The sequence below is a fragment of the Cinclus cinclus genome, chromosome 23 (genome assembly GCF_963662255.1).
Source record: "Cinclus cinclus chromosome 23, bCinCin1.1, whole genome shotgun sequence".
NCBI lineage: Eukaryota > Metazoa > Chordata > Aves > Passeriformes > Cinclidae > Cinclus > Cinclus cinclus.
The window spans coordinates 4862538-4874334 of record NC_085068.1 but is presented as its reverse complement, the minus strand read 5'-3'; the positions used below and the strand labels follow the sequence as shown (position 1 = coordinate 4874334).

Below are 11797 nucleotides of genomic sequence, written 5' to 3'. Positions count from 1 at the left end.
TGCTTGCAGTTTTTGAAAATATTTTTCCCCCAGACTTTTTAGGCACGACACTTCTCCCAGTCTATATGTCTATCTTAGCTGATTATTCATTTAGATAAATTTGAAGTATCTTCTGACAAGTTTTTATTGGCTGATGAGGTAGCAGTAGAGGAGTAATTTCCAGAGAGCCACTGACTTGCTCCACTATGTAAGAGAAGGATGAATGTTGAGAAGATTTCAAATAGCTGCACAGTGCATCCTGCTGCTCTGACTTTGAGGACATTTTTCTCTGTTACATCTGGCATCATCTGTCTTATAATTTACATGAGGTGAATAAGCTGTTTTAAACCTGTAGTCTTTGTTTAAACAGCACAGTCAGAGATTTATGATGTGTACTATTGAGATCACTTTAGCCTGTATATCATGGTTAGGTGTTTACTTCAAGCTTTCTGTGAGCCTTGGTTGGAGTGAGATTTGTACAAAGTATGTATTGAGCAAGGGTTCACAGCTCAGACAGTTTGTGATGTCAAAAATGGCATCTCCCAGAGACAATTCCTGTTTAGCTCTATTTCTTGAAGTTACTATCAGAAGGTACCCAGGGCTGAGAGAGTCTGAAGGTACTCTGCATGCAGGGGAGTCAGGCTAGAAGCTTCTTGTAACTACTGTTTTGTCCTCTCCTTTATTTATGTTACATGCCAAGATAACAGCAACATTATCAATGAGTGGTAGCTCAGAGGAACAAATGTCACTGCCCTTGAGTCTCAAAGCAGGATTATCTATGTCATGTATCACCTTCCTCCACCTGTGTGCAGGTCACAGCCACAGAATCTTTCACATGGTGTCATTCCTGCCTCCACTGACTGTCCAAATCTGTATGTAAAGTCTTGACATTGACAACCAGGTTTACCTTCCATACTGTTCTTGATGATAATCACACGCAATTCTTAAAACTCATCGTACACACCGGCAGCCCTGTCATGGGTAGCTGGGAGCTGGGCAGAGCAATAGATTTGTGGATCTTTGTACAAGTGACTGAGAGAAGCAGTTATCTCCAGCAGTAGTGGGAACAAATGCTTGATCCTGACATGTGCTGATTGTTTTTGAGGTGCCTGGGCGATGGCAGGAGGGGACTGGGCATTGTTAAGCTGCCATCCCTTACCTGCTCAGTATTTTCAGGGAATGCACCAATGTCCCTTCTTCCTGGCCTCCCAGTCTACATTAAGTGACAAAGGAGAAAATCCCCTTGCCTCTGAACTTAGGCACAGTTGAGCCCTTCTGGGAGTTTTCACAGAACCCTACGGGAATTTTTCTTCCCCTGCCCAAGTTCTCTTTGTGCTGTGTATTTGTCTCTTTCTCCTATTACTTCCTTCCTGTTGTGCTGAGCTCTAAGAAATTACTACATTGGTCACAACATAATTGCAAAACATCAAGAATTTATTCATTTCCAAGTAGCATAGAGTCTAAAGTTAGGCGCTGCCTTCATGTTTCTTCATTCTCATTTTCAATCAAGCGAATCTATATACATGTTTTCAGACATCTGTATAAATTATGCAACCAGTCAGGGAGTTTCCTGTTTACACACAATATTTCCAGAAGCACTCAGAAAGATTCCCACGTTTCTTGTACTGTTTCCTGTCCTTGGTCAGGAAGCGTCCCAGCAAAGCAATTCGAGGAGGATTCCCATAGAAAGTCTGAAATCCAACAGCATTAGAGAGGTTACTGGCAGGTGGTTCCCAGGGGGAAAGTACACATTCCACTGCCCCCACCCTTCCTGATCACCCAGCCCTGTGTTCTGACACTGGGGGAAGGAGGGGACTGCCCAGTGTGACCTCTGCTTTAGATGTTGCACTAAAACTCATCCCTGTATTCTGCATTTACATTTAATTCAGCAGGAAATGAACAGGGATGATGTTCTCCATGTATGTATGTAATGGTTGATAACAAATCTGATAATACTGTGTCGCCTGTGCTGAGAGTGGTGGTGGTGTAAATACTGGTGCCTGGGCTGATGAAGCTGGAAATTTGCCTTGACTTAGCTGTTTTTCTAGGGAAAAAGAAAGAAAGGGGGGAAAAAAGTGGAGGGTTTAGAATTAAATGGTCTGGACTTCTTGCCCTCTCTTTTTTTTTTCCTTTTCCATTTTTTCCTCCCTCCTGCCTAAGTGATTCCAGCTTCAAGAACACTGTGGCATACTACTTTATACTGTACTGTTTGTGAAGTCTGTGGATCTGAAATGACATCTTGATAACAATTCTGTGTAGTTTAAATTTTTATTTTTCTTGTTTCAGGGACAGGTGGTTATTTACTTACCTCTTTAATATTTTCCCCTGGGTTGTAGTTGCTGGGAGTAAGACCTGTTAATGGGGAGACGCAATGAAATGTTTTACCATTTAGAAATCATGAATTAGGCAAGTAATTCTCATTTGCCATAATGCTATAGCTGACAGAGGCCTTGGACTGGAATGTGCAGGGTAACATCTATTGCTTCCCAAACCATCCATTGCTACTGAGTCTGCATTTTCTGCAAGTATTGATGTTTTGTAAGACTGCTATTCTGTTCTGTCTGCCAGCTCCTCTTAGGCCAATCTTCTCCTTGCCCTGCTTTGGCTATCTGGAAGTTTTGCAACACTCATTTGCAGATTTTGAGGTGGTGTTGAGCTGCAGGCATGGCTGCTCAGCAGGTTTCCCCAAAATCCACGTTAACTGGGAATGACAGCTGTTTGCTGCTTATGCATAACGTTGTATTTTAGCAAATACCAGGAGCTGGGGTGTGGTATCTGTGGGAGCTGGAGGTGCAAACCATGGGCACCTTCCCACTGCTGTGGTAAATCCTCACCTGCTTTGCTGTCCTCAGTCAGTGTGCCCAGGAGCTCTGGCAGGAACTGGAGCAGGGAGGTGCTTCCAAGGCTGCCCAGCCTCTCCAGGTTTAACCTTGAATCTTCATCAGCTGTCAATGGAAGATGACAAAAACAGGCATAGGGTGAGTCTTTTGCTTTGCATCCCTGTTTCAGTCTGTGTCAGGTGATTTCTGATCAGGTCTGTTGACCCCACCTGTTGAAGATTTTAACAAAAATACCAACTATCCATCCTTATTTAGTTATTATAATAGGGGATAGTTGGTTTTGTACTCCTTTATTTCCAAAGCTTTGAGAAAATATACCTTCCTGACATTCATCGCAGATTCTCATTTCTCTGGCAGATGTTTCATTACCAAAGTTTTTGACCAACAGCAGCCTCTCCTGTCACTTGAGGTACTCAACGTCATCCTTCCAGTTCCTTCCACACAGCCCAGACTTGTATGTAATTTTAAAATTTTTATTTCAGTTCATTTCTTTATCAAGTAGTTCCTATGCTGCAGCTTTCCTATGAATAAAGACAAAACTTCTTGATCAAGGCCTATTAAGCTGCTTCATTTTACAATTACTAAATCCAAGGCAAGGTGTGGAAGGGCAGGAATAAAGGTAGGAAAACTTACAACTTATTTTGGCAGCTGCGCTTCTTGGTGCAAAAATACTTTTTCCAACACAACAGCTTGCTGGTAGCTGATACAATTAATTTGTCTACACACAGAGAATTTAGAATTCTCTGGCTAGCCTGTGCCCCAAGGCGGGTTGCCAACAGAAGCCCTTAGCAGTGCTATATTCCAGGTAACTTGGGTTTTTTGTAATCTGAGCAGTAAATTTCATCTTTGCTAATATATAGCAGACGTTCAAAGTTGTGAGCAACCAGAGGGTGTCATTATCAAACACTCTTTGTGTAGATGAAAATAATTTTGTAATTGTACTTGTAGGTGACCTATGGAGTTTCAGTTGCTCTGACCTGCAGGGATGGGTGTGACTGTGAGCTCCTCACATGGATATGTAAGAAAGTAAAATGAAAATAATCTCCCAACGTTTCAAAAACTTGCACAAAGATCAGGAGCTTGAAGACCTTGGACATCCATGTTATTGGTTTATTCACTGCATAAAAGGACATTTGCAAAGGATAGCGAGGATTTCAATATTGGACTCAGTATAAGAACACAAAAAACTCCCAGTGCTATGTGGAGACAATCTGTATCTGTGGCCATAGATTATTCTTTAAATCAGAGCAGTGCTAGCAGGTAAATTTGCTTTGGGATTTTAAAAAAAAAAAAAAAGACAAACAAACCAAAAACAACCCTCTTTAAGAGAGTTCCTCTTCTGTCTTCTCAATCCCAGAGACTCTTTATACCAGCAAGGAAGATCTAAAAGCACAGTGTCTTGAACCTAATGCAATAATGGTTAGAGCCAGCTATGATGTGACAGATATTACTCATATTGAGTCATGGGTACCTGTAAATGCAAATTACATTGTGGAAGGCTTGAGAAGATGTTAGCTTAATGAGACCAAGATTTTCAAAGCAGACTGGGGACTGCTGATACCTATGAACCAGCACAACAGCTGTTGCAAAGCAGGTAAGAACAGCTACTTTTTAATAGTCAGCTTTATGCAATAACTTCTGGATTGGTTTGCCTGTTCTTTTAGAACTCATTTCAGAGAGTCTTCCAGTACCAGTCAGGTCTGGTGACAGTAACCTTCCAGATTCTGCTGTGCATTTTTGCTGAGACATTTCAAACCTTGAGGATTGGTTTCTCAAGCAAACATTTATTCTTTCCCTGGGATGAATGGAATCTGAATTAGTGCAAATAGCATTCTCAATACACAGGACTGTAAGAGAGATTTGCGTGTTCTTGATGTTTGCAAAAGGTTTCCCCTTCTTTAAACATGTAAGAGCTCAATTCAAAGGGTACAAACAGGAGAGACTGTACAGCCAAGCTTCTTTAAGTTACCCAGTACCTATGAATGCTCAGACACTGAATACCAGCTCACATTCAGTGTTGTAAGACTCAGATACCTTTTTCTCCTCAATGTATACTTTTGTTTCGGAGCAGAACAGATACAGGCCCCTGGGAAAGCACGGCTGCTGCTTTCCTGGTTTTACTGCTCCAACCCCTGCCTGATAACCATTAAAATCAAAAGCCTCTTACCTGAGTGTTGATAAGACATCTCACTGGCATTGATGATGGGGAGAGACAAGAGAGGACAGGAGAAGCTGACGATAATGAGACAGCAAAGAATCAGTTTATGCATCGTTGCTGTGTTGGACGTTTCGTTGTGTCTAACCCTGTAACTCAGCACTCCTGTCTAACTGTAGCCTCAGCTCCCACTTTCACCCATTATATAGCCACTCATGACCTCATAAATATCATCATGTTCTCTCCCCCCTTCAAAAAAAAATCCAATGAATTTATTGCCCATTGATTCTAAATGGAAACCACTTTGCATTGATGTAATTTTTCAAGGTAACAGTTCATAGACAATAAATTTACTGTCTTATAGCTTGGTGTACAAATGGATATTATATCAAACCAAGCACAGTAAAGTTTATAAATCTGGCATTTAAAAAAAAGTAACTTTCAGTTATAAATCATGAGTTAACAAAAGGGTCAGACTTTGTTGAAATGACCAGGGCAATAGACAGCTGATTTATGAGCCTTAGCAGTCTTGACGCAAAGCATCTGATATGAAATGCACTTTTTTTTCCCCTCTCTCTTCTGTGAGATGGATGAATGTGTTGTGTTGTATTTGTTGTGCCAGAAAAAGTAAAAAACAGAGGGACTTAGAAATGCTTGATACTTACGAAGATAATATTAGGAGAACTCAATTTTTAAATGTTTTTTTGTTCCCCCTTGCAGAATTTCACATCTATTTATTTGGGAAGACCTCATCCTATGGTGCCCTAGAGAATTGTCTTGGCAGAGAAAGTACAGCTTCCATCTGGAGACTTCTTGGTACATATAAACTATTTTGGTTGATATTAAACACAGGTCCCTCTGTAGACTGGAAGACCATTTTCCATTTCACTTATCTTCTCTTTCAGTTGGAACTAACTACTTAATTCTGAGTATGTTAGCAAGGTTTTTCCCATTTGCCTTTTGCCTAATGCTAACACAGGGGTTGCCTCATGTAATCTCATCACTTTAGTCTTTCTTTCCCTCTGTCTGGTGTATTTTGTCTTCTTTATTTACAATTTGATTTATCATATCACAGAGCAAGGACTGACTGGACTGGTTCCTCACCTCCATTCTCTATGCAGTGTCATATCCAACTGTACAGAGCCTTGAAAATTAACAAAAAAGGTAAGTTTTTTTAAAGGCAATAAGACAATATTCTTTCCTTTTAATGGTGAGAAGATAATGCCTGTTCGTAACAAATTGAGGTTTGTTACTTTTCTGCCTCTCTACTCAAATGTTTTTGTCTTCAAATGTTCTTCAAAATGCTATGAAATCTAGCTAATGTTGCTAAAGTTGTTTCCATATGCTGAGTTTTGTGGTAATTAAGTTGCAAAAGGTGTGAACTTACCTGCTTCTCATCTTTTTCCTTTATTAGCATTTCCTGACAAAGATTAATTTTTGTATTGTACATCCTGTGGCTCCTAAGACTAATTTCAAATTGGCTACATCAGTTATGTAGAGCAGAAGTATTTCTGCTGTGAGTCTAACTCAAGGGGAGCAGTCTCCCTATGGGTGAGCTAACAGGGTGTCCAGAAACACACTGGGCTCTGAAAGAGGTTGAGGTCAGAAAGCACCTCTGGAAGTCTCATACTCTAATCCCCCTGCCCCAAGCAGGGTCAGCCAGAACAGTTGGTCCGGGAGTGTGTCTAGTCAGGTTTGAGTAGATCCAAGGATGGAATGGGACAGAATTTCAAAACTAAGCTTGGTAAGGCCCTTGGCATCCCCTTGTAAGTTCAAATCCTCTGATCTGAGTGCACTGGTGGAGTGTTGGAGAGGTGGGAAAGGACCTGCAGCTGTCCTGCCAGCCTAAACTTCCCTGTGTGCACAGAGGGGGCTGGTATTTGACTTGCCTTGACTATTGAACATATGCTTCAGGCATCTGAATGACAAATCCTATTTCTCTGGACTTCTCTTTGCTGAACTGAATGTTTATGACAAAAGAATTTCTCTGTAATCTAATATGTTTTATTCCCCTTTCCCTGTGCTTCCCTATGTGGGAGATAAGTAGCAGGAGAGGAATTCTCTCTCCTTATCTGAGTCATGCAGCTCTTTGTTCCAAAACTGCAGACAGTAATTAGGTCTGATTTGATGCATGATCTCACTGTTGGTGCTGGATGCTCTGTACAAATGCTTCTCCTTCAGTGAACTATCAATGACAATGGTATTATCAATATTCACTCTACACATCCTCCAAGGAAAGCTAATGAAGCACTCTTACCAGCAACTGCTGTCCTTTGTCTTTTCTCAAGGAAGACTCAGCCTCTTAGATCCATGCGTCATGCTCAAGTCGGGCAACTTGCCCGTGGCTTATTGCCTCTGCTTAGGTTTGAAGTTGTCACTTAGACACTCTTTCCTCTCCCAAAATGTCAAAGGCATCTCCCTCGGGCGTCATCATGCCAACGTCATCAAGAAACAGCTCATCCCAAACAGAGGTACAAATCCAAAGGTACAGATCCATGGGAGAGGGAAGTCAATGGGAACGGAACTTTGACAACTTGGAAATTGATTTGAAACTCTTCTGCAATATTTAGTGGGGAAAGCCTTCAAAGTTCTTATTTAGTCTTTCAAGTGCATCAGAGCAGCAGTAGATAGATAAATTGCAGTAGTAGGGTTAGATAAATCACTGAGCAAATTCTAAGCATTAAATATATGTTAACCTATCATAAAAGATTATCCTTCATTATTAGAAGAAACAACAATTCCTAGTTTAATATGATGGCTCATGAAGAACAAGTTGCTAGTCAGGCCAGGACAACTTTGAAAAAAAAATAAGACTCGATGGAAACAATCACAAACATCCCCAAAAATTATCTACTTCTGTGTAAAATAGTATGGATGAAATGTAATCTATAGTGCAACAGTTCTTTCCCCTGTTGCTGAATGCTTTATGGCAAGCAAGGCATGAGTTATTAGTCAAATATTACGACAGCTGGCAAAACCAGGAATTTGAGAAGGTGTGATTTACCAGTAGCATTTGTATGAGGGACTTCTTCAGAGGATAAAACTTCTAGTGTTAAACTTTGGCTTAAATTTAGTTTACAAGGAAAGAGGTGTGCAGCAGAATGATTTTTGTTTTGGCACTGGTATTGCAGATGAGCTTGTTATTGTATGAATACGCATCTCTTCCTTGAATTTTACCACCATTTTTTACTTAAAATGTTGTTTCAATGAGTTATACGTGTTGGCTGGAAAAATATTTGCACTGTTATTAATTTTTCTTTTAGGGTCTATTGTATAGGGGCTTGGAGGTTTTTACATTGCTGTCACTGCAGATATCTGTTCTCATTAACACCTAAGACTATATTTTGACTTAAAATTTAACATTTTAGCTGATTATTCAGCTACATAATGTGATTATTAGTTTTATTTTGCATACTAGAATAGCTGCCTCATTAGATCATGTATGGAATAAGGTGGTTTTTTTCTTCAACCAAATTACATTGCCCTATTTATACTGTGCTGAAAATAGCCTGTTTGGAGAATAAGGAAACCAAAGAAAAAAACCTAAGTTTAACCTGCTGTTAACTTTTTTTTGAAGATGCTTCCTCTGTTCACTGTGTGTGAGCTGTAATGCAGCAGCATATGGGGTAGCACTACAGAGGATGCATTTGGGTATGCATAGGAGTATTTAATCTTAAGAATTTCTTTCAATGTTTTGTAATACCTCTGAGGGGTTCTGACCTAGGCTTTCTTGTTCTGAGGTTGGTTGAAGGTATGTAGGTGAGTATGTGCTTGCCTGAACATGCACCCTTGTGTGATGAAGATGATGGGTCCTTAGGCCTCTCTGAAGGTATTTTTTTTTTTTTTTTTGCTACAGAATTGGCAAGGTCTGACAATTCTTGAGCATGGGATTGCAGCTGCCAAAACACTGTGCCTTTGTAGTATAGTTTCCACCAGTTTGAGGGGAAAAAAACCCTCTTGCTCTTTAGCCCTGCTGGGCTGGCACACTGTGGTCTGGGTATATTCTCCAAGTGGAGCTTGACAAACTGGTCCCTGATTCCCCTGTCCTCTCAGCACTGCAGAATTACCAACTTGAAGCTTCACACTGTTTGACATGAAGGAAAGTAAATCTGGCATGACTGAGACTTGGAAATCCAGCACTTCAATGTCTTATGGCAATTGAATTCTGGATAACACAGCTGCAAACAGAGAAGCAGAAACCAGATCTTGAAATTAGGTTTTTTCACCAAAAAAAAAAAAAAAAAATGGAACTAACTACACAAGTACAGTTTATTTTTTAAACTGAAATTATGATAGCAGAGTGTGTAAGAAAAAAGAGGAACACATCTGCAGCAAAGCTGGAACTTCTCTGTTGCTTTCACCTGCTGTCCCAAGGCACCCCAAATAATCTCTTCAACTCTAATAAGAACTTCTGATCTGGATAAAAGCAAAATTAAAACTTCTTTATTTCATTTTTCTGGTTATCACAGAAAGGAGCACAAAGCAGCCTTGTTAAAAGGCACAGGCAGTTTGTTGGCTCTGTCCATCCTTCTCATTTTATCAGTCACTGCTGTAGAGCAAGCAGGAGCCTTGGGCTTACTTTGAGGGAGGTGCACATATTTCTGTAATGCTGCTGCACTTGGGAAGGGGAAAATTTTCCAGTTTGGGTTTCTTTGTCACAGAGAACTCTGTTGTGAGACGTTTTCAAGGTAAAAGCTTTACAAATATTTCAGCAATGCAGAGTAGTCCAAATCAGCTCTGAGCTAGCCAGCACTCCAGTCCTTCCTCGCTGAGGTGGGGAGTGTGGGGGCAGAGAGGTGTTGGGAAGAACAACTCGGTGTCCTGCCAGCTCCTTACCTGGGGCTCGGTGGGAGGTGGGACCTGCACGGGTTTGGGGTGGGTTTGTGTTTGTGTTTGGGGAGGGTCCAGGGTCGGTGTGTGTTTGGTTGGGTTTGGGGGGCTGGGGGTGTGTGTTTGGCTTTGGGGCTCAGTGTGTTTGTGTTTGGTTGAGTTTGGGGGTGTTGGTGTGTTTGTGTTGGAGGGGTCGATGAGTGTTTGGCTTTGGGGAGGTTGGTGTGTTTGTGTGGTTACATTTGGGAGAGGTATATAGGTTTGGGAGTGTTGGTGTGTTTGTGTTTGGGGGGTCAGTGTGTTTGTGTGCATGTGGCTGGATTTCGGGGGATTTCAGTGGGTATGTACTTGTGTTGGGGTGTCAGTGTGTGTGTTTAGGTTGGGTTTGTGAGGGGTCAGTCTGTGGTTGGGTTTGGGGGGTTGGTGTTTGTGTTTGGGGGAGTGGGTGTTTTTGTGGTTGGATTTGAGGGTGGTTGCTGTGTTTCTGTTTGGTTGGGTTTGGGGTTTTCTTAGTTTTTCTCTTCTGAAAAAGGTTCTATCTCTGTTGCTTTCTTACATACGCCCATATTTCTCAGCTAAGTGACTCTTGGTTTTTTGAAGAACGATTTAGTATGATCAAGAGGCTTCTTACTGTGAAGGAAGTACCCATACCATGTATTCCTTAGGCATTAGTTTTTCTTGAGAAGCTTCACTGGTAGGAGTCAGCATCACTACAGGCACTGGACCTGTATGGGAGGCTCAGCCTGCTAAGGAACACCCCAGCAATGTGTGGATCAAAGCAAAGAAGACACGTTGGGACAGAGTTGTTATTCAGGAGTGGGTCTTGCATGGAGAATGCTGTGATCTGCTCTGCTTTCCCCTTTACTGTCCTCATCTTCCTTTTGCTATGGCCTTTGCTGCCTTGGGTTTTCTAAAAGCAATCAAGGCTTGTTCTCACCATAAGAAGCTTGGAAGACCTGCTTTTTTATGTCATTTAAATCTCTGAAATCAGAGCTAAAGCATTTTGTGCAAGCTTTTGGTCTTCACAGGGCTTTTATGTAGCAGCCCCTTTGTTAGTCCTTTCTTATGCCTTGTTTCATTTCATGTACTAATTTACCTTTCCTCTCTCTTCCTCCTGAGCTCCTATCTCATCTCTTGGTGTCTGATCACCTGCACCACTGTTGCAAAGAGCTGGTGCCAGTTCACTGCCTCTTGCCTTGGGTTCCCACTACCCAGAGCTCAGCCTGCAGCTCACACTGCAGCTGCACACTAAGGTGGCTGCATTAAATGTATTCCTCAACAGTTCTATCAGCAGTCCATGATGTATTTAACTTTTTGAAACAATAGTACAGTCTTCCTGAGGTTTAATTCTGGTTGTAATAAAAAATTATCAAGCTAAACCTGATGCAGAGATAGGTGATTGCTGCATACCGTGACATTTTTCACTCTTGTTCTGTTCTTAAACTTACACCATTCATTGTTTTTAAAGTAGAGTACTGAGGGGTTTTCCAAACAAATTATTGTCCTGGAGGCTGCCTACACAGACATCTATTCAGCTGAGGATTTAAAGGCATGAATTCCAGCTTAACATTTGTCTCCTAGGACTACGAATGCAATTTTTATAAAAACTGGTACTACTAATGTCGAAAAGGGAAGCAGCAATTCACTGCTAATTCTTTTCTTAGCAGTTTGGATGATAGAGTGGGCAGGCCAAGCTGTTGTCTTCTACTTTTTCTGGCCTAAAGTGATGAAGTGCAGAAACAGTAAAGCAGCAAATTGCAAGAGATGGACAAAGCCTAAGAATCACCTTCTAGATTTCCCTGCCTGAGACTACTTCATAATCTGTTAATTGCATGGTGCTCTGACTCATTTGTTTCTTACTACAAATAATTTTATTGGAAACTTAGTAATATATTACTATCTGTTCATTGTTTTACTCTCTGTCCTGTTTCATCATCTAAAAGAGCTAGAGGATAAGGACTTCAATCTACAGTGGTGGCAGAGCAAAAGAGTT

The 11797-nt window shown here is 41.1% G+C and overlaps 1 protein-coding gene across 1 annotated transcript; it reads right to left on the bottom strand.

The window, feature by feature from the left end:
* Nucleotides 1-1553: 1553 nt before the first annotated feature.
* UTS2 (urotensin 2) lies at nucleotides 1554-5089 on the bottom strand. Its single transcript, XM_062507595.1, has 4 exons — nucleotides 4987-5089; nucleotides 2814-2924; nucleotides 2288-2331; nucleotides 1554-1670 (listed from the first exon to the last, which is right to left on the bottom strand). Exons 1-4 carry the CDS (start codon nucleotides 5087-5089, stop codon nucleotides 1554-1556), a joined length of 375 nt encoding a protein of 124 aa, XP_062363579.1.
* Between the last annotated feature and the right edge of the window lie 6708 nt (nucleotides 5090-11797).